Source organism: Heterodontus francisci, chromosome 1 (genome assembly GCF_036365525.1).
Source record: "Heterodontus francisci isolate sHetFra1 chromosome 1, sHetFra1.hap1, whole genome shotgun sequence".
NCBI lineage: Eukaryota > Metazoa > Chordata > Chondrichthyes > Heterodontiformes > Heterodontidae > Heterodontus > Heterodontus francisci.
Genome location: NC_090371.1, coordinates 171,709,172 through 171,732,362, shown reverse-complemented (window position 1 = coordinate 171,732,362; position 23,191 = coordinate 171,709,172). Strand labels below are relative to the sequence as shown.

Here is a 23,191-nt window from a genome sequence, read left to right as displayed (position 1 = left end):
CCACCCCACCAGTGCCCTTGCTGTTACACATCAGCCAACATGTCCATACTGCTGCCACCCATGCAGAGATGGTGATGTGCAAAATTGGGCCATCTAGGCCCAGAGCTGCTTGAGGGCATCCTGCAAGGCCACCTGCAGTCACCCCCGCTGAAAATCAGCAACCTTCCACCAGCTATGCCACAGCCACTGGTGTATCACTGTGTCGGAGCACTAGGCCAGACAAAAGCACATGCAAGACAGACACTACTGGGGTGAATAGTCCACTTCTGTTTGTATAAGTGGATGCGTTTTTGGGTAAAGATGTGATGGAAAGTTATGGGTTATGGTTTTTATTGCAGGACCTTGGCCAAGGGAAAGCTTTGTTGGAGTGTCCCATATGGAAGGTGGGAAATGGTGGACTCCTGTTGGTGAAGAGATGCTCCTCTAAGGGAAGCAGAGTGTGAGCAGGCACTACCGGTCAGCCCATCTGGAGCGAAGGGACCCGGCTGCATCCTCCTCCTCTCCCTCCTCCTCCAAAGTTGGCCTCTGGATGCCTGGTGGTAATGGCTGTTCCCTCATGATGACGAGGTTGTGGAGGACACGGCAGATTCCACGAACCTGGGGACATGCTCTGCCGAGCATGCAAGGCTCCCTACGAGTGGTCCGCTTTCTCCACCTGCCCTGTTGCCTTCAATCATTTGTACACATATACCCCCAGGTCCCTCTGCTCCTGCACCCCATTTCGAACTATGCCCTTTATTTTATATTGCCACTCCTCGTTCTTTCTAACAACATGAATCACTTCACACTTCTCTGCATTAAATTTCATCTGCCACTCGTCCGCCCATTCCACCAGCCTGTCTATGTGCTCTTGAAATTGATCACAATCCTCCTCACAGTTCACAGTACTTCCAAGTTTTGTGTCATCTGCAAATTTTGAAATTGTGCCCTGTACACCCAAGTCTAGCTCATTAATATAGATCAAAAAAGCAATGGTCCTAGTACCGACTTCTGGGGAAATCCTCCTTACATATGTTCCTCCAGTCCGAAAAACAACCAGTCACCACTACTCTGTTTCCTGTCACTCAGCCAACTTTGTATCCATGCTGCCACTGTCCCTTTTATTCCATGGGCTTCAACTTTGCTGACAAGCCTGTAATGTGGCACTTTATCAAACAGTCAAAGATGATAAATTATTTTGTATTTTAGCAAAGCACAAAATTATTCACCAAAATACTATTTGAGCATGCGAGGTATAGAACGGATCCATCAGGTTTTAATTTCATTTTCTTCACTTCAGTAACTTATTTCTTTAATCTCTTTCTACATTTTGTCATTGTTTTCCCCCTGCACTGTTCTTTCCTCCATAGTGTTAATGCTCCCTTAGGCCTTATTTTCTACCAGTTCTTTGAATGAGTTCAGAGTGGAACCAAACAATCATAGTCGGAGCATCTCCAGAATGGCTTCACTTCCTGCCCCCCATTGTGCTCTGATTGGACATTGATCCAGGTCAACAGCACATAGATATGCAGTCTAGTAGCAAGAGTACGAATTTGAGTGGCCCCGCTCCCCTGTCGGTGGAAGTGCTTAAAAAGAAAATTTGGCGAGACCTTCCATTCCAGAGGCTCACTTATCCATGTCAAAAATAAAAGACTGAAGGAACCTGTGGCCAAAAGCATCTGCAATAAATAGAGTCGTATAACTACACTGCTCATTTAATTTAAAGAACTTTTTGAAATAATTCCACCTTCTAGCATAAAATTATCATAGAAAGTGGAATTTACATCAGAGATTTCACTATCAAGTATATCCAGAGGTATTGCATTACGTATTTACTTGCAAGCCACTACAAAAATGTCTGAGCAACTGTGGTGTTGTTTAATCTTCATTTGTGTCAAAAAACTATATTTTAAGGAACTAGTTGAAATATGAAGAGTGCCCATCCCATCCTAAAATAATCTGAGCATCCTTAAATTGATAATAAATCAATTGACATAGAAATTTAACGTGGATATATTAGCCAATGCACTAAAAATAGCATGAAAAACAAATTAAATGCTTAGCGAGTTTAACTTGATCTATTTCCTTCCCGAATTTTTGATATTTGTTCTCGCTACTAGGAAGTTTAAGTCAGTCTTAATTTATAACTTTGACCTGCCAATGACATATCACTAGAATAAACAAAGCAGGATTGATTTGTTCTCTGGTCCTCAGAGATTTAGAGCAATTTACACTTGTTATACATGAATTCTTACCAAAATAGATAAATGTATCCCCTTTCCTCACAAGTATGCATGAAGAGAGTTTAATTCCCAGTTTGTTAAATGTTATGCATCATGTAGATAAACAAATTATAAATGGGCTTTAGTTGGATGAAGTGGGTGCACACAATTACACAGGGGGAAAATCCTTAGCTCCGGAGCAAAATTACTCAATGTTCTCTTTTTAAGCTCACATTGGCTTGTGGCTTGCTCATGTAATGTATCAACCACAATGAATGTGACAAACTATTTAACTGACTTTTCCTAAAGAATGTGAAAGTTATTGATGAAGTTTTAAGTCTCTCAGAACAAGGCAGTTTTCACAAAGCAGAATCAAGCACTTCACTGTTGGTCCCTCTCTACAGGACAATACACCAATACTTCAGACTGTGGACCTGGGCGGAATTTTCACCCAACCCACCTGGTGTGAAAGTGATGAGATCTGTTTTGTCGTCCATTTTAGTTTCCATTAACTTCAACAGATAGAATAATTGGGTAAATCGAGTGGCCGATCCAATCCGATCAGTTTCCCAACAGGTGAGTTTGGTTAAAATTACCCCGACTTGTTTTAAAAGGAGTCAGTCTGAAATTTTATGAACTGGTTGCACAGAACATGTTTTGTTTCAGTCAGGCTCCAGTGATGAATCAGATCAAGTTGAAAACTAGTTCACCTGAATAATAAAATGGATTGAATTAAAGTAAAAATAAAATCTGTTTGCAAAGTGAGAATAAAAGCACAGTTGCTTTAGGAAAATTAGTTCAAAACTCAAGATACCCTAGATAATGTCAACTAGGATGTTGACAGGATTAGTGATTTCCTTGATCAAACCCTCAGTTCAAAAGATATTACATCACACCAGATAAATGGCTGACCAACTAAATGCACATTTTGGTTCTGTCTTCACAAAGGAGGACACAAATATGATACCAGAAATGTTGGGGAACACAAGGTTTAGTGAGAGGGAGGAACTGAAGGAAATCAGTATTACTAGAGAAATGGTGTTACGAAAATTGATGGGATTGAAGGCCAATAAATCCCCAGGGCCTGATAATCTACATCCCAGAGTAATTAAGGAAGTGGCCCTAGAAATAGTGGACGCATTGGTGGTCATCTTCCAAGATTCTGTAGACTCTGGAACAGTTCCTACAGATTGGAGGGTAGCTAATGTAACCCCACTATTTAAAAAGGGAGGTAGAGAGAAAGCAAGGAATTATAGACCAGTCAGCCTGACGTCGGTAGTGGGAAAAATTCTAGAGTCCATTATCAACGATTTTATTGCAGAGCACTTGGAGAACAGTGGTAGAATCGGACAGAATCAGCATGGATTTGCGAAAGGGAAATCATGCTTGACAAAATCTACTAGAATTCTTCAAGGAGGTAACCAGTAGAATTGATGAGGGGGAGCCAGTGGATGTGGTTTATTTGGACTTTCAGAAGGCTTTCGACAAAGTCCCACATAAGAGATTAGCATGTAAAGTTAAAGCACATGGGATTGGGGGTAGTGTATTGCGATAGATAGAAAATTGGTTGGCAAACAGGAAACAAAGAGTAGGAATAAATGGGTCTTTTTCCGAATGGCAGGCAGTGACTAGTGGGATACCGCAGGGATCGGTGCTAGGACCCCAGCTATTCACAATAAATATTAATGATTTAGATGAGGGAAGTAAATGTAATATCTCCAAATTTGCAGATGACACAAAACGGGGTGGGAGGGTGAGGTGTGAGAAGGATGCAGAGAGGCTTCAGGGTGATTTTGACAAGTTAAGTGAGTGGGCAAATACATGGCAGATGCAGTATAATGTGGATCAATGTGAGGTTATCCACTTTGGTAGCAAAAACAGGAAGGCAGATTATTACCTGAATGGCTATAAACTGAGAGAGGGGAATATGCAACGAGACCTGGGTGTTCTCGTACACCAGTCGCTGAAGGTAAGCACGCAGGTGCAACAGGCAGTAAAAAAGGCAAATGGTATGTTGGCCTTCATAGCGAGAGGATTCGAGTACAGGAGCAGGGATGTCTTGCTGCAATTATCCAGGGCATTGGTGAGGCCGCAGCTGAAATATTGTGTGCAGTTTGGGTCTGCTTATCTGAGGAAGGATATTCTCGCTATAGAGGGAGTGCAGCGAAGGTTTATCAGACTGATTCCTGGGATGGCGGGACTGACGTATGAGCAGAGATTGAGTCGGTTCGAATTATATTCGCTGGAATTCAGAAGAGTGAGGGGGGATCTCAAAGAAACTTATAAAATTCTAACAGGACTTGACAGGGTAGATGCAGGAAGGATGTTCCCGATGGTGGGGGATTCCAGAACCAGGGGTCACAGGCTAAGGATACGGGGTAAACCTTTCAGGACTGAGATGAGGAGAAATTACTTCACCCAGAGAGTGGTGAGCCTGTGAAATTCACTACCACAGAAAGCAGTTGAGGTCAAAACATTTTATGTTTTCAAGAAGGAGTTAGATATAGCTTTTGGGGCGAAAGGGATCAAAGGATATGGAGGGAAAGCAGGAACAGGTTACTGAGTTGGATGATCAGCCATGAGCATAATGAATGGCAGAGCAGGCTCAAAGGGCCAAATGGCCTCCTCCTGCTCCTAATTTCTATGTTTCTATGTTTCTAAAGGACTTTCTAAAGGACACGGAACACAAAAGTCCGAGTGTATCAGGCCTGTGTCCTCAGTACCTTGCTCTACGGCAGCGAGGCCTGGACAACGTATGCCAGCCAAGAGCGACGTCTCAATTCATTCCATCTTCGCTGCCTTCGGAGAATACTTGGCATCAGGTGGCAGGACTATATCTCCAACACAGAAGTCCTTGAAGCGGCCAACATCCCCAGCTTATACACACTACTGAGTCAGCGGCGCTTGAGATGGCTTGGCCATGTGAGCCGCATGGAAGATGGCAGGATCCCCAAAGACACATTGTACAGCGAGCTCGCCACTGGTATCAGACCCACCGGCCGTCCATGTCTCCGTTATAAAGACGTCTGCAAACGCGACATGAAATCGTGTGACATTGATCACAAGTCGTGGGAGTCAGTTGCCAGCATTCGCCAGAGCTGGCGGGCAGCCATAAAGACAGGGCTAAATTGTGGCGAGTCGAAGAGACTTCGTAGTTGGCAGGAAAAAAGACAGAGGCGCAAGGGGAGAGCCAACTGTGCAACAGCCCCAACAAACAAATTTCTCTGCAGCACCTGTGGAAGAGCCTGTCACTCCAGAATTGGCCTTTATAGCCACTCCAGGCGCTGCTTCACAAACCACTGACCACCTCCAGGCGCGTATCCATTGTCTCTCGAGATAAGGAGGCCCAAAAGAAAGAAAAAAAAAAGAAAGAAAGGACTTTCAACTACCTAAAAGAATACAAAACCCATTACTGAGTTACTGCCATCACACTGCCTGGTTACCCTGTGCCTGGGGTTTCTATTGATTGGGTGAGGTTGGCAGTCACTGACAATCACATTTCACAGCGATGCACAGACATATCACATTGAACTCCTGCCTGCCCACCCACTGATCCTATCTTAGCCAGCGGTTTCAGATTCCACCCCATCACCTTCTCTTTCACTATACTCTAATGTCTTTGCTGTGAAATGTGCAGAAGATCACATTTTAAGCTTTGTTATTGCTCTTCATGGGCAAAATCAAGAAATGAGTAATTAAAGAAAGATATCTTGCTTCCAGTGGATTACTCAGTTGAGTTACCGTGCACTGTACAGCAAACACAAACAAAACTAACCCCCGGGTTGTGATACAAGTAATATGCTATTTTAACAAATAATTCTCCACAACTTCAAGCACAATCCAATATGAAGGTTAATTTATTTCACTTTGGTCTTTTCATCTACATTTGTAAATGTTACCTTGAAGAGATCTTTATGCTGATCACTGTAGACAGAATGTGCAAGAGTGAGTGAGAGACAGCTGGAGACAGACGGGGACCTGGAGTGAAAGCACAGATGCAGCCAAAGCCAAGTATGAGGAGAAAAATCCTGAGAAACAAGAGCAGCCTGGAAAAATAGAACAGGAGCAGGAACAGTCTGTTGGCAGAGAGGTGGGGGGAGGGGTAATTTTGACATGAAAATCACGAAAGTAAAACGGGCAGCTGAATCCATATTACACCATTACCCAAAATCAAAATCACCCAAAGGAAGCGTGAGCAGGAGCAGCATGAAAAAATGTTAAATAAACTTAAAGAAGACTGGAAAAATAAAAAGGAAGCAGGCAACCTAAAAATGGAATAATGAAAGTCAAACTGGACCAACTTGAAAAATAAAACTGGTGTAGAGCTGGTGAGAAGAGTTGGCAGCAGAAGTGATTTTTTTAAAATTATGTTGCCAAAGTGGAAGTCTTACACTTGAACAACAACTTATATTTACATAGTGTCTTTAACTTAATAAAACATGCCAAGGTGCTTCACAGGCGCATTATAAAACAAAGTATGACACAGAGCCACAAAAGGAGATATTAGGTCAGATGACCAAACACGATCAAAAAGGTAGGTTTTAAAGAATGTCTTGAGGATGGAAAGTGAGATGGAGAGGCGGAGAGGTATAGGGAGGGAATTCCAGAGCTTGGGGCCTAGGCAACTGAGGGCATGATCACTAGTGGTGGAGCGGATAAAATCAGGGATGCACAAGAGGCCAGAATTAAAGGAGCGCAGCTATCTTAGAGGGTTGTGGGGCTGGAGGAGAATATGGAGATATGGAGGTGTGAAACCATGGAGGGATTTGAAAACAAGGATGAGAATTTTGAAGTCAAGACATTGTTAGACCGGGAGGCAACATTGGTCAGTGAGCACAGGGGTGATAGGGGAACAGGACTTGGTGCGATTTAAGACACTGGGAGCAGAGTTTTGGATGACCTCAAGTTTACAGGGAGTAGAATGTGGGAGGCCGGCCAGGGGTGTGTTGGAATAGTCAAGTCTAGAGGTAACGAAGGCATGAACGAGGGTTTCAGCAGCAGATGAGCTGTGATAGGGGCAAAGTAATGTTATGGAGGTGGAAATAGGTGGTTTTAGTGATGGAACATATGAGGTCAGAAGTTCTTCTCGGAGTCAAATGTGACATCAAGGTTGTGAACAGTCAGGCTTAATCTCAGACTGTTCCCAGGGAGAGGGACAGAGTGGGTAGCTAGGAAACAATGATTCCTTATACTTAAATACTCAAAAAAAATGAATTTTCAACAGGATCCCACCCCTGGATAAGAAGAAGGTGTACATTACAGGAAACCCTCCTTATAGAGATGCATAGAACCTGGGGAGGTAGAATTGAAAAACAAGATTTTTACCTGTTTTTGGTGCATTCTGAAGCTCTGGTGGTCTCACGACAGTCCAGTTGAGATCCTGGCATTCATCGTTTAGATAATTTTCCATCTCTTGCATGTTGATCAGTAAGTTGCGGATCACGGGAATCAAGAACCATCGCAACATCCAGGAAGCCTGATGAGAAGTTTCAGCTTTAAAATGAACACAATGTTTTTATTCCAAATGAACTTCATCCTCCACCATTTCCGCCACCCCCAGTGTGATGTTACCACTAAACGCATCTTCCCCTCCCTTCCCCTGTCAGCATTCCAAAGGGACCATTCCCTCCGCGACACCCTGGTCCACTCCTCCATCACCCCCGACACCTCGACCGTTTCCCATGGCACCTTCCCATGCAATCGTTGGAGGTATTATACGTGCCCTTTTACCTCCTCTCTCTTCACCATCCAAGGTCCCAAACACTCTTTCCAGGTGAAGCAGCGATTTACTTGTACTTCTTTCAATTTAGTATACTGTATTCGCCGCTCACAATACAGGTCTCCTCTACACTGGGGAGACCAAACGCAGATTGGGTGACCACTTTGCAGAATACCTCCACTCGGTCCGCAAGCATGATCCCAAGTTTCCGGTTGCTGGCCATTTTAATTCGCCACCTTGTTCTCATGCCCACATCTCTGTCCAGGGCCTGCTGCAGTGTTCCAGTGAACATCAATGCAAGCTCGAGGAACAGCAGCTCATCTTCTGATTAGGCACTCTACAGCCTTCTGGACTCAATATTGAGTTCAATAATTTCAGACCATGAGCTCCTTTTTATTGTTTTTTATTTACTTATTTTGATATATATATTTTCTACTTTTTAAATTATTTTTTAACCATGTGCTTATTTTTGATGTTTTTGCTTTCATACAGATCTGTTCATTATTCTGCCATTAGTACTCTCTCTGGACTTGTGCTTTGTCTTTCACTGCAACTATTTAGCACTCCATTTGTATTCTGTTCTATGACATCTCTGCTTTTTAATCTCTCCCCCCTCAGTCCTATCACAGACCTTCGCTCTTGTTCGTCTTCCCCCCTCCCCCCTTTCACTTGCTCAAAGACTGTTACTTTCTAACTTTTGTCAGTTCTGCTGAAAGGTCACAGACCTGAAACATTAACTCTGTTTCTCTCTACACAGATGCTGCCAGACCCTGCTGAGTATTTCTGGCACTTTCTGTACTCATTTCAGAGTTCCAGCATCCGCAGTATTTCGCTCTTATTACAATATTTCCTTGATATAATCTTCCTAATGGCCATAGTTACCAAGTGTATATATAACCATTTGCTTGTGGCATTAATGGTGCAAATTGGACCAAGGATCTGTGTATTCTCTGTGTAGTTCAGATACACAAATGGGTCACTTGGCAGGAGTCAAATAGTAATCAATCCCAAAAGTGTTCATACTTGTTCAATTCTGAGTCTAATGGACAGAAGACTTAAAATATCTCCTGCTTCAAGATCTTTATCCCACCCAGCCTGTGGTTCCTCCTCTCTGAGCAGCACCTTGTCGCTCCAAGATTCCAATTCCCCAACTATATAGGAACCTCTATTGTGTTGCAACAGGCATGGGTAGATGTGCACAATATTTTATTATGGAATTTGGGATATGGTTACAATGGGAGCAAGGCAGTGGGTGAAATCCTGCTCCACCCACATTTCTGGTGACGTAATGGTGTCACTGAAAAATACTACCTTCCGGATCCATTTCATTGACTTACATAGAGAATAAAACTAATCAACGCTCAGCATCCATTATGTGATTTTTTAAAAGAATCAGTGATGAAAATAAAATGCTTTATAATTGTAAAATTTTAAGCACAGAATTGTGCAAGAAGAAAACAGAAATGTAGTAGGAAGGAAGTGTGCTTGTTCTAGATCCAAAGGAACTGAATTTACATGAAGGCCATTTTAACTCTGGAATATGAAATCCTGGGCATTATTGTCATTTCCAGATGACTTCATTTCAATGAAGAATAGAAAATAGTTAGGGGGACAGTGGGGGTAGACACATGAGAGCAGATGGACGAAGTCCTGCTTAACTGAGCACAGAAACTTACATGTTTTTGGTTTCAATGTAGAACAAAGAAATACAGGGCTAGATTTAATGAAGGTGGCAGGGGTCCTGCCACTGAGGGATGGCCCCGCTTTGGTGGGTGGTGGGACCCAGGGGCTGCATTTTGCCAGGGCAGCAAACCCTATTAAGGCCATCAGAGGGCTGGCAGCTCAGCAGCACCACTGTTAGCATCGATGGCCGTATGCCCTCAAAGTCAAGTAAGTGGGGTCAGGGAATGCCGGGGCCAGTTTGGCAGGCCCCAACAAGTTGGAGGTGGGGGGAGGAGTTGTCACTGAGGGCAGGCAGCACTGTTCTGTGAGTCAAAGGATGCCCCTATAGCCCAGTGGGAGGTCGCCACGGTTTTTCGGCTAGTCTCCCCAGGCAGCGGCAGGCCCCCAGCTGCTGGTAAAATGCCAGCAGAGATGGGAGCAAGCCCTTAATTGGCCACTTAAGTGGCCATAATTGCATTTGCCCCTGGAAAAATTATTCAGTAATTCACTTACAACAGCATTTTCAAAATCCCAACTTTCTAGCTTTGAAGCTTCTTTCGTCACAACATTTCTGCAGCAACTGATTTGCTTAACTGCACCCTCACCTCCACCTTTCATGCCCTAGTCCTCAATGACAAGATCAGTCTCTCACCCTGGCCATTCCCCCTGGTACGGCCCTCAGTCCTGCTCCCTTAAATCCAAAGGATGCAGACTTGAAAGGATATGGCAAACAACTGGTTTAGTTATTCACCACCAAATCTGGCTGGACCACTTAAAATAGTTTCGGGTCAAAATCGCCTGCTAAAATTGCTCACTATTCCAGGATAAACTAGAAATGTAAAGATAACCTCCGGCTTCTTTGCTCTACTGCAAACCATCTTCTTAAACCGCTCTCTCTCCGTCCCCTCCACCTGCACCTCCAACAATAAGTACAAGGAGCTCATGAACTTCTTTGTCACTAAGATTGAGATAATTTGATCAGCTGCCTCTGCCACGTTCCTCCCTTCCACTAGCCCACCAGGCCAAACTTCCTATTATGTTCCCCCCACCCTAGCCCTGAACACGCAGCTTTCTCTAGTTCCTCTCTAATCTTTCCCCATACTGTCTCTGAGCTCATCTTGTCCCTGAGACCCACCTCCGGTTTCCTCAATCCTATTCCCACTAAACTGATTAGACAACTTCCCCTCCTAGTCCCCATGTTAGTCGATACTGTAAACAGTTCTCTCTCTTCACGTGTTGTCCTTCTCTCCTTTAAATCTGCCATCATCACCTCTCTCCTCAAAAAAATCCCTAACCCTGATTGCCCTTGCAAACTACCATCCCATTTCCAACCTCCCTTTCTTTTCCAAAGTCCTTGAACGTGTCATCGCCTCCCAAATCCATTCCCATCTTTCCCAGAACTCCATGTTTGAATCCCTCCAATCAGGTTTCTGCCCCTGCCCCAGTACCAAACCAGCTCTTATCAAAATCACAAATGACATCCTATGTGACTGTGACAAAGGTAAACTTTCCCTCCTTGTCCTTCTTGACCTGTCCACAACTTTGACATGGTTGGCCACACTATCCTCCTCCAATGCCTCTCCACTGTGTCCAACTGGGTGGGACTTCTCTCGCCTGGCTCCATTCTTATCCATCTAAACATATCCAGACAATCATTTGCAATGGCTTCTCTTCCTGCTCCTGCACCGTTACCTCTGGTGGCTCCCAAGGATCTATCCTTGGCCCCTCCTATTTCTCATCTATATGCTGCCCTTCAACGTCATCGTCCGAAAGCACAGCATTTTCACATGTATGCTGCTGACATTCACCTCTACCTTATCACCACTTCACTCAACTCCTCCACTGTTGCTAAATTATCAGACTTCTTATCCAACATCCAGTACTGGATGAGCAGAAATTTCCTCCAATTAAATTTAAGGAAGACAGACACCATTGTTTTCGGTCCCCACTCCAAACTCTGTTCCCTAGCTACCAACTCCATCCCTCTCCCCGGCAAAAGTCTGAAATTAAGCCAGTCTGTTGGCAACCTTGGTGTCACATCCGATCCCGAGATGAGCTTCCGACCTCATATTTGTATCATCACTAAAATCGCCTATTTCCACCTCCATAACATTGCCCGACTTCGCCTCATCTCAGCTCATCTGCTGTTGAACTCCTTATTCAAGACTTCATTACCTCTAGCCTTGACAATTCCAATGCACTCCTGTCCGGCCTCCCACATTCTACTCCTCGTAAACTTGAGGCCATCCAAAACTCTGCTGCCCATGTCTTAACTCCCACCAAGTTCCGTTCCCCTATCACCCCTGTGCTCGCTGACCAATATCTCAATCAAGCAATATCTTGATTTCAAAATTCTCATACTGGTTTTCAAATCCCTCCATGGCCTTGCCCCTCCCTATCTCGTAACCTCCTCCAGCCGCACAAGCCTGCGCTCCTCTAATTCTGGCCTCTTGGGCACCCTGATTTTAATCGCTCCATCATTGGTGGACACACCTTCAGTTCCTTGGCCCTAAGCTCTGGAATACCCTCCCTACACTTCTCTGCCTTTCCACCTTTAAGACACTCCTTAAAAATCCCTCTTTGACCAAGCTTTTGGTCATCTGACCTAATATCTGCTTTTGTGGCTCGGTGTTTTATTATGCTCCTGTGTGCCTTGGGACATTTTGTTACATTAAAGGTGCTATATAAATATAAGTTGTTGTTGGGTTACTAAGATACAACTTGAATTATTACCAAATAGAACTGAAGTCAAGTCAATCATAACACTAGAGGGAGTTAGATAAATGCTTGAAGAAGAAACATATTGAAGGATGTGGACAAAGAACAGTGAAATGGGATAAAAGTAAGTAAAAGAAAAGAAAGACTTTCATTTATATGGTATCTTTCATGACCTCAGGATGTCCCAAAGTGTCTTACAGCCAACAAATTGCTTTTATTTTGAAGTGTAGTTACTGCTGTAATATAGCAAACCGCTGGTGAGGGAGTGAACAGAGGCCTCTTACTGTGACAAAATATTTATGACAACAGAAAATTCTAAAAATGCACAGCAGTATCATCAGAAACAGAAAGAGGTCAATGTTATGGGTAGGACCCTTCATCAGAATGGTTCTCATGAAGAATTCCAACTGAAATGTTAACCAATCTTTCTCTTTCAAACACTGACAAACCTACTTTGTAGTTCTAGAGATTTCTGTTTTTCTTTCAGATTTGTAGCATTTCTTTTTATGGACAGAATTCACACAGTGATTTAAATGCTCTTTCCAAAAAGGGTCTCTCGCTCCTGAAGGCGTACAATTTTCTGCAGACCTTTGGGGTACGGATGGTAATATGGCTTTATATAACATGCAAGGAGAGTGGAACAAGGGCTAGGAAAATAATCTGCCCTTTACTCTTAAAAATGGTATAAATGGGTAAAAATAACGTTGATGGAAATGTAAAAAAAATCAAAATATCATTGAATAGCAAGATTGGATTTTTTCCCCCTTCTCCCTCGTTGTTGTAAAGACAATGAATTTCACTGAGGTTCTGGACATCCACAGCCTCTGATAGACTTCCACTACCTCACTTATTCTGATACCTTCTCCACTGATTGACAATCTACCTGACAGCATTGATATTTGAATAGCACTTACTCTGATCAATAAATTCGATTGGACCACCTGCCGACGGCATGTGGTGGGCCCCACCCATCTGATCTCTGCCTGAATTGTACATCACCTCCTTTAAGGACAAATGTTATATAGAACTACAGTCAACAGGATAAAAATAGGTCATGTAGAACAATTGGTCTATGTCAGCATTTATGCTTCACGCAGGCCTCCTCCAACCCCTCTTCATCTAACCCTATCTGCATATCCTTTGATTTCTTTCTCCCTCATCTACTTATTTAGCTTCCTCTTAAATGCGTCTGTGCTGCTTGCCTCAACTATTCCTTCTGGTCGCAAGTTCCACCTTTTTAGCACTCTTTGGATGAAGAAGTTTCTCCCGAATTCCCTATTGGCAACTATCATATTGATTGCTCCTAGTTTTGGTCTCCCCACAAGTAGAAACACCTTCTCTATAGCTACCTTATCAAATCCCTTCATAATTGTAATGACCTCTATTATAGAGAAAGAGCACCAGCATATTCAGCCTTTCCTGATAAGTAGAACTTCTCAGCTCTGGTGTCATCCTTGTGAATCTTTTTGCACCTTCTCAAGCGCCTCCAGATGCTTTTTATAATGTGGAGGCCGGGATTGTTCTCTAAATGTGGCCTAACCAAGGTTTGATACACGTCTGATAAAATGGGTGGAATCTTCTCCACTTTGTAAAGTTTCAAGCATCACGACCATTTGCGAGTTCTGACCCCAATCGTGTCAGAGGTATGCCCTGTAGCGCGATCTTACGGGAGATGGTCATTTAACAATCTGCCTCCGTGTTCACCATCCAATTAAGGGCTTTGGGCGGGACATAGATGGGGAAAAGTTCACTGAGAGGGTTCACAGGGCTGGGAGAGGTGGGTGCTGCTGATGCAGAGGGAAAGTACAAGGGTACCTCAAAATGGAGGCGCTGTTGAAAGACTTCTAAGGGTTTATTACAAATGAAGGCCCAGATCTGTTACGACCATCAGTGTTGAGAACAACTGCCTCCACAAGAATGCTTTTGCCACAACCGTGCCATTGCAGCCTGGCAACTCCATGATAGCAGCATGGACAGCAGCCTCTGCATTCCCTCAGATTTCCAGCCGAGGGCACTTCTAATGCCCTGCCAGATGCCTGACACAGCATGGGGCCTGCGCCCCTCCCATAAGATTGCATTGCTGTACACCATTAAGAGCTGAATGTCCTTTTACATACCTTGACTGACTGCCGCAGGGAGCCTCCCTCCTGGAGGCAGGAACACATTGGGTCGCGAACCCAACAGGCCTTGGACTAAACTTCCAGACCCCCGCCTCCAAAGCTGTCTCCACAGTCTGGGAAGATTCTGCCCAACATCTTTGTTTTTCAATTCTATCCCTCTGGAAATGAACCCCTATTCTTGATTACTTTGTTTATGGCCTTATTAACCTGCATCACTACTTCAGTGAATTGTACCTCTGTAGCTCTACCTCCTCTAACTTACTTAGACTCTTCTTATCCAATAAGTATCCTGCCTCCTTATTCTTTCTACCAAAATGTACCATCTCACACTTATCTATGTAGAAATTCATTTGCCAATTACTCGCCCATTCTGCAAGTTTATTAATGTCTTCTTGTATTTTGTCATAATTTTCCTCTGTATTAGCCATACCACCCCAATTTGGTGTCCTCTGCAAATTTTGAAATTGTACTTCTGATTCCTGAATTCAAATCATTTATCATCTCTAAGTTCAATTAGTTTAACAATTGTCTCCCCACTTTCTATCTTAAATGTCTTTATATCTTAATTTTCTATGAGAACCATTTTCGGTGAGCTCCACAGCTTTAAGGGGTAATGTGATAAAAAGAACTCACCTTTTGAGGATTGTGTTTTTTTCAAAAATCTTTGAGAAACTACAATTTCCTTTGTCAGCTATTTTTGAGGACTCTAGTGCAATTTACCTTACTTTCATAGATCTTACTCAGGCATTCGACACCGTCAGCAGAGCAGGGCTCTACAAGTTTTTGGGAAAAATTGACCATCCATCGAAGCTCCTCAGTCTCATCTGCTCCTTCCATGACAACATGCACAGCACTGTACAGTTTGGTGGCTCTACTTCCAACAGTTTCAGAGTGAAGAATGGAGTGAAACAGGGTTGTGTCCTAGCCCCACTCTGTTTGACACCTTCTTCTCCATGCTCCTGACCTCAGTCTTCCCTGCAGATATGGAAGGAGTCGACTTGCAGACCAGGTCAGATGCAAGCTCTACAATCTATCAAGGCTAAAAGCAAAGACAAAAACACATTGTGTCCAGATCAGAGAACTCCTCTACACTGATGTTGCTGTGCTAGTCGCTCACACGGAAACTCAACTACAAAGACTCATGAGTATCTCTCCCATGACTGTAACTTGTTCTCCTTAACTATAAGCATCAAGAAAACCATGGTCATGGGACAAGGAGTTGCATCTCCACCCCCGATCACACTAAGTAACACCCCACCAGAAGTGGTTAGCAAATTCTGTTACCTTGGGTCCACGGTAACAGACAATCTGTCCCTTGATGCAGAGCTCGATACACGCATAGGGAAAGCAGCTACCACCTTTGGCCTACTCGCGAAATGTGCATGGGATAACACCAAGCTGACCCTTAGGACCAAGCTGATGGTTTATAAGGCCTGTGTTCTCAGCACCTTGTTGTATGGCTGTGAAACATGGGCAACTTACAGCTACCCGGAAAAGAAGCTCTATAATTTCCATCTTTGCTGTCTGTGGCGCATTATGGGTATATCCCAGCAGGACAAAATCACAGATGTGGCAGTCCTCTCAGAGGCAGAGCTCACAAGTGTATTGGCACTAATCAAACAGAGGTGGCTTCAGTGGATCGGACATGTCCACAGGATGGAGGACGGTCACATGCCCAAGGACTGTCTGTACGGTGAGGTAGCCAGGGCCAGGTGACCAATGGGACGCCCATAGCTCTGCTTCTAGGATGCTTGCAAGCATGACATGAAGGCCCTAAATGTCAGCTAACGAATCTGGGAGTCACTACCTAGGGAAAGAGGGAAATGGCGACACATCCTGTGTACGGGTGTGCACTACCACGATGACCAGTTGTTACAGCTGCTTGCCAACAGGCACCAACATCAAAAACCACAACTCACAGCATCACTTGGCAGCTTCACGTGCGGCATTTGTGGCAGACCTTGCCTCTCAAGGATTGGCCTTCACAGCCATCAACAAAGGTGCACCAAGAGAAGACACCACACCTAAATGGATTGTTTGCTGCATGTCCATCATCTTTCATAGATGGAAGGATGCCAATCAAAGGTGCAATTTGACTGATATGCTTTGTTCAACACATTAGCATGTCTGACAAAAAATGGTAACAAGCAACAGCTTACCAATGCATCCAATGTTGAAGGAACAAATCAAAGAAAATCCATAGAACACACTAAATTGTGCACAATTCACAACTTCCTTCTGAGTACAATCTAAATCTTCAACTATGTCTGCTCACAAGGCTACTACATTTCTCAAAACAAAGAACTCTGAATAGTGTCTCAGCGTACATTCCAACAGTCCATCTTCTCAAGGTCTTGGCACATATTCTCCCAAGTAACTGTTCTAACTATGGGTTTACGAAAGAATAACTTTCTATCGATCATAAAATATCTCATATACAAGTTCATCTCTCCTGTCTGTGCATGGGAGATCAAGACCAAATGTAGTCTTCAGGTGAAGCAGATCTAGAGGGCAGTTATAATTGAACCAGAGCATTGAGGTCACCATTTTGAAGTCACACATTGTTGTTATTTTTATATTTCCATTATAAATTTGTATACCCACATTTATAATGGAAACTTGTGTTTTACTTACCATTTCTTGCTACCAATAGCACTGTTGTTACATCCTGACAAGTTTACGTAGACAGTTTCTATTTATAAATATGAACATAGTCTAAGAAGGACTCACGTTTTGTATACCAGGACGTCATTGCTATAATTCGAGTCACTTTTGCCGCACGCATAGCAGCAACTATAGCTTTTATTGATTCTGTATATCCAGTAACTCTGGAAAATATGCTTATTGGGAACCCAAGACAGGATATGATGACATCCTGCTCATTAAAGTGCTCTACAAGGCTGTCAGCTGAGAAGATATTTGCTTCCACCACCTGCAAAAAAGTTAATAATGTATAAGGAATAGTTTATAATGGATTGTGAGTTGTCTTCTTTATTAGAAATTAAAACCCAATAAAATTCTTCATTTAGTATCATTCTCTCTGTTGAGGAATCTGCCATTGTTAATAAGTGGGCTTCATTGGAGTACACAAAAGAATTCTACATTACCAATAATTACCTTCAGGTTATCATGCTGAATGGTAAGCTTGCTGGGAGTTCTTACAACAGCTTTCACCACATGGCCCTGTTCTAGGGCTTGTCTCACTAGAAACTGGCCAGTTTGTCCTGTGGCCCCAAGCACTGAGAGCTTCATTCTTCAATCTGAAAGCAGCAGTCACGAAGTTACACAGACTATCAGCAGATGGTTGTACCTACAATTAAAAATGCAATTTTAAATGGAATAATAATTTCATGTAAATTTCTAACACTCTGAGCACTCTAAGGAAGGAAGGTGAACAGCCAATGCTTGTGCTCCATATCTGTACCAATGGCATATATAGAAAGAGAGATGATGTCCTGCAGGAAGATTTTAGAGAGCTAGGAAGATTAGCATGTAGGTCCTCAAAAGGTAGTAATCTCCAAATTGCTCCTGGTGCATGACTGAGTATAGAAATTGGAGGATAGAACAGTTGAATGCATGACTGGAGAGATGGTGCAGGATGGAGGGCTTTTGATTCCTGGGACACTGGGAACAGTTCCGGGGGAGGTGAGACCAAACAGGTCGGACAGGTTGCACCTCAACAGAGCCAAGACCAATGTCCTCATGGGGTGGTTTGCTAGTGCTGTTGGAGAGGATTGAAACTAACTTTGCAGTTAGATGGAAACCAGGATGTAGCATTAGAAAGGAGAAACAAGGTTCACAAAGGAATGGGAGAGACAGATAGCATTAGAGTAAGAAATAGTAAGGTATTAGGTAGGGCCAGAGAAAAAGGAATGCATTAAGGTCTAAATTAGGTTTGCAGTGCATGCATGTTAATGTACAGTGTGGTAAATAAGGTTGGTGAGCTGCAGGCACAGATAACCACTTGAGAATTTGATGTTGAGGCAATAACAGAGACCTGGTTCAAAGAAGGGCAGGACTGGTACTAAATATTCTTGCATACAAGGTTCTCAGTAAAGATAAGAAAAGAGGAGTGGCAGTATTGATTGAGGAGAATATTATGGTGCTGGAGAGAGAGGATGTCCTAGAAGGGTCAGCAACAGAATCTATTTGGTTAGTGTTAAGAAACAATGGAGATGCCATTACACTACTGGGTGTATACTATAGGCCACAAACTAGTGGCAACCTTATAGAGGAGCAAATTTGAATGGAAATTACAGAGAGGTGCAAAAACTATACTGATAATGGGGAGCTTTAATTATCCTAATTTAAACTGGGATAGTAATACTGTAATGGGCAGAGGGGAGAAGAGTTATTGAAATGTGTTCAGGAGAATTTTCTTGATCGGTATGTTTCTGGCCCAAAGAGGAAGGAGGCATTGCTGGATCTGGTTCTGGAGAATGAGATGGGTCAAGCAGACCAAGTGTCAGTAAGGGAACAGTAATCATAATATCATAAGGTTTAGGTTAACTAAAGAAAAGGAGAAGGAGCATTCTAGAGTAAAAATACTGAATTGGAGCAGGGCCTAATTCAGTGGGTTGAGAACAAATCTGGCCTGGGTAAATTGGAATCAAAGATTGGCCAACAAAACTGTAGCAGAACAGAGGAGATAGTTCAGGTACAGTTGAGGTACATTCGCAAAACAGCGAAGGGTAGGACAACCAAAGCCTTTGGATGGTGAAAGTAATAGAGAGTAAGGTGAAGCAGAAAAGGTGTGTATGACAGATGTGAGGTTGATAATATAAGTGAGAATCAGGCTGAAAATAGGAAGTTCAGAGGAGAAATGAAAAAGGAAATTTAAAAAAGCAAAGAGAGAGTATGAGAAGAGACTGGAAGCTAACATAAAAGGGAATCCTAAAGTCTTCTATAGGTATATAAATAGTAAAAGGGTGATAAGAGGAGGAGTGGGCTGATTAGGGACCAAAAAAGGAATTTACGCATGGAGGCAAAGGGCATGGCTGAGGTAATAAATGTCTTTACCAAGGAAGAATATGCTACGAAAGTCATATTGAGAGAGGAGGTAGTTGAGGTTCTGGATGGGCTAAAAATTGATAAAGAGGTATTAGAATGGCTGTCTGTACTTAAAGTTAATGAGTCACCAGGACCAGAAGGGTGCATCTGGGGATACTAAGGGTGAACGTTGCAGAAGATTGGCCATAATCTTCCAATCTTCTCTGGATATGGGGGTGGTGCCAGAGGGCTGGAGAACTGCACATGTTATACCCTTGTTCAAAAAAGGGTGTAAGGAGAAACACAGAAATTTTAGGCCAGTCAGTTTAACCTCAGTGGGAAAGCTTTTAAAAATGACAAATTTAACTGCAACTTAGATAAGTGTGGATTAATATAAGCCAGTATGGCTTTATTAAAGGCAAATCATGTTTAACTAACTTGATTGAGTTTTTTTGATGAGCTAACAGGAGGCTAATGAAGTTGATGTGATGTACATGGACTTCCAAAAGGTGTTTGATAAAGTGCCAAATAATAGGCTTGCCAGCAAAGTTGAAGCCTGTTGAATAAAAGTGACAGTGGCAGCTTGGATACGAAGTTGGTTGAGTGGCAGAAAACAAAGCAATGGTGATCAGTTGTTTTTCAGACTGGAGGAAGGTATCCAGTAGTATTCTCCAGGGGTCATAAGCAAGACCACTGCTTTTATTCATCTATATTAATGTCCTGGACTCGGGTGTACAGGCCACAATTTCAAAATTTGCAGATGACACAAAACTTGGAAATATTGTGAACTGTGAGGAGGATAGTGATAGACTTCAAGAGGACATAGGCTGGTGGAATGGTCAGACCTGTGGCAGGTGAAATTTAACGCAGGGAACTGTGAGGTGATACATTTTGGTAGGAAGAACAAGGAGAGGCAATATAAAATAAAGAATTCAATTCTAAAGGGGATGCAGGAGCAGAGAGACCTGGGGTATATGTACACAAATCATTGAAGGTGGCAGGACAGGTTGAGCAAGTGGTTAAAAGGTTTACAGGATCCTGGGCTTTATAAATAGAGGTGTACAGTACAAAAGCAAGGATGTTATGATAAACTTTATAAAACTCTGGTTCAGCCTCAACGGCTGTATTATGCCAAATTCCGCACACTGCACTTTTGGAAGGATGTGAAGCCTTTAGGAAGGATGCAGAAAAGATTTATGCAAATGGCTCAAAGGATGAGAGACTTCAGTGATGGGGATATATTGGAGAACTGGAGTTGTTCTCCTTAGAGGAGAAGGTTGGGAGGATATTTGATAGAGGTGTTCAAAATCATGAGTAGATAGAGAGACACTTCTCCCATTGGTGGAAGTTAAAGAACCAGAGGACACCGATATAAGGTGAATTGCAAAAGAACCAATAATGAGATGAGGAAAAGCATTTTTACGTTGCAAGTGGTTAGGATCAGGAACTGCCTCGGCCTGAGAACATGCTGGAGGCAGATTCAATCATGGCCTTAAAAAGGGAATTGGATAAGCACCTGAAGAGAAACAATTGCAGGGCTACAGGAAAGGGCAGGGGAGTGGGACTAGGTGTATTGCTCTTTCAGAGAGCCAGTATGGACACAATGGGCCGAATGGCCTTCTTCTGTGCAGTAACCATTCTATGATCCTCTTTTATGATTCTATGACACTGTTATATTCTATTACTTACCGTAAGAACTGACACTTCCTCTTCAATGTACACGAATTATTGAACGTGAGGTCAGGTTTGGTGCAGTGGTCTAAAACACTGCCCTTTTAGTTCCAGACCTTGGCTTTGAAAACAGGCCAGTCTGATAGGTGCAAAAAACCTCTTTTGGTTAGCTGCACACATTCTAAGTGAAACAAGTTTGCATCGTCTTAACTCAATTCCTGCTAGTGTGGGTCCACAGCATAAAAATGTGAATGGCATTCAGAGCTGAGAGGCATAAAGATGGGCAATGTGCAAATTGGGGTTCACAGTATTCCCCTAAGAACTCAGTTCAAACTCTAATTGTTAGTTGTTGAGTTAGTTCAATCCATGGCAGTGTAATCTTTTGCAATTTATTTTTCTACTTCATAGCTAACAATCAAAGCTTGCAAATTTGTGTTAACAAATGCAACTGAGAAGAAGAACAATAATAACTTGTCATTATACACAGCCTTTAACATAATAAAACATGCCAAGAAACTTCACAGGAGATTTATAAAGTAAAATTTGACACTGAGCCACATATAAAGTGAGATGTGGTTGGAAGTTCATCACGGGTTCAAATATGACACTAGGGTTGCAAATAGTCTGGTTCAGCCTCGGACAGTTGCCAGGGAGGGGGATAGAGTCGGTGGCGAGGGAACAGAGTTTGTGGCAGGGACTAAAAGCATTGGCTTTGGTCTTCACAATAATTAATTGGAGGAAAACTCTGCTCATCCAGTACTGGATGTCGGACAAGCAGTCTTGACAATTTAGAGACAATGGAGGAGTCGGGTGTGTAATATTACTTGTTCTTTTTGTTACAACCGCTCAGGACAAAACCCTCAATCAAAATATCTTATTCTGACTACTGTGGGAGCAACGCACTGTCAATTCAGTCCCATTACTCCACAGGTCGCATCATATTTCTTCAAGATTTCCAAATTGAAGAAAGCAGCAGCCGAATTGAAACCAACCAGTAACCCCCGAATGAAGCGAACCAAACCAGGTATCTTTAGATATCAACAAATTAACTATTCATTTTTTAAAAACTAAAATCTTAAACACTACTAAGATAAACCAATATCTAAAGGCCTTATAACTTGTTATTTAAAAATCTAACTGCCACATTCACATACACACACTTCAACTAACAGTAGTTTGGTTTTTAATTAGCTGCCCAAAAAAATTGGGAAAAAAAATAATAAAGTCTTTGCAGATTCCGATTCTGATGAACAGTCTTCTAATACAACACAAAGTTCACTTGCAGTTTTCCAAGGTCCAATGAATCCGAAGATCCTTCCAAAGATAGGAATTCAGCAGTTCAGTTCAGCAGTTGTAGTATTAAACTCTTTTTACCAGCGATGAACACAGATCAATAATTTGCATTAGTTAGCGAGCAAGCAAAATAGGATGCACAGCCAATGCGAATTACTTTTGTTGACAGAATAGAGCTAACTACACCATGTCATGGGGTGATAGATAGACCTTATCGGATGACCTCTGTGGATTCACACTGTGTCAGGAGATTAAATTCATCAAATAAACTGTGAAACTTAAGGACAGGATTGTTATTGTGGTTAATGAGGTGAGGCAGTAGAAAAATAAGCAACACAAAAACGGACCATTGCGGACACTGCTATTGTCATGACACAATTTAATCTATGATTGTCAATGTATGTGCAACTTCTCCATCTGCTTGTAATATGTGTCTGAAGACAGGGCAGCCAACAAAAGATCAGTGATCTCCTAATGAGGAGAATTTTCTCAGATGGAACAGAAGAGTCTTCAGAAGAGTCATATAAAACAGAAAAGCAAACTGGAACAGGAAGGGACAGAGAGATTAATGGTAGATAGCCAAGACTAATTTATTCGTCTTGGCAGGCTGTTAAACCAGGTCCTAAATTCTAAAATACAGAAACAACAGCATCTCTCATGGACGAAATGTCATTTATTCACCGAAGCTAATGACAAGATTAGAGAAACACAATTACAAATAAAGAGTGCCCTTCAGTTCCTCCAATAAAGTGATTCTCTTAAATTCACTTTTGTCTATATCTCAGCCTAACACTGTCAATTCCGATTCCACTCTGATA

At 42.6% G+C, this 23,191-nt stretch overlaps 1 protein-coding gene across 4 annotated transcripts in view; it reads right to left on the bottom strand.

Annotated features, from left to right (window-relative positions):
* LOC137373624 (flavin reductase (NADPH)-like) overlaps positions 1-23,191 on the bottom strand; it is a 67,375-nt gene that overhangs the window by 29,747 nt on the left and 14,437 nt on the right. For 3 of the 4 annotated variants that reach the window (XM_068038690.1, XM_068038710.1, XM_068038681.1), the window contains exons 2-4: positions 17,538-17,730; positions 17,151-17,352; positions 7,527-7,694 (exon numbers count right to left, since the gene is read on the bottom strand). In XM_068038690.1, the coding sequence (XP_067894791.1) occupies positions 7,527-7,694; positions 17,151-17,352; positions 17,538-17,672 (505 nt within the window). In that variant the 5' untranslated portion in view covers positions 17,673-17,730. The remainder of the gene's footprint in view (positions 1-7,526; positions 7,695-17,150; positions 17,353-17,537; positions 17,731-23,191) is intronic. The other variant, XM_068038701.1, reaches the window with a different exon arrangement.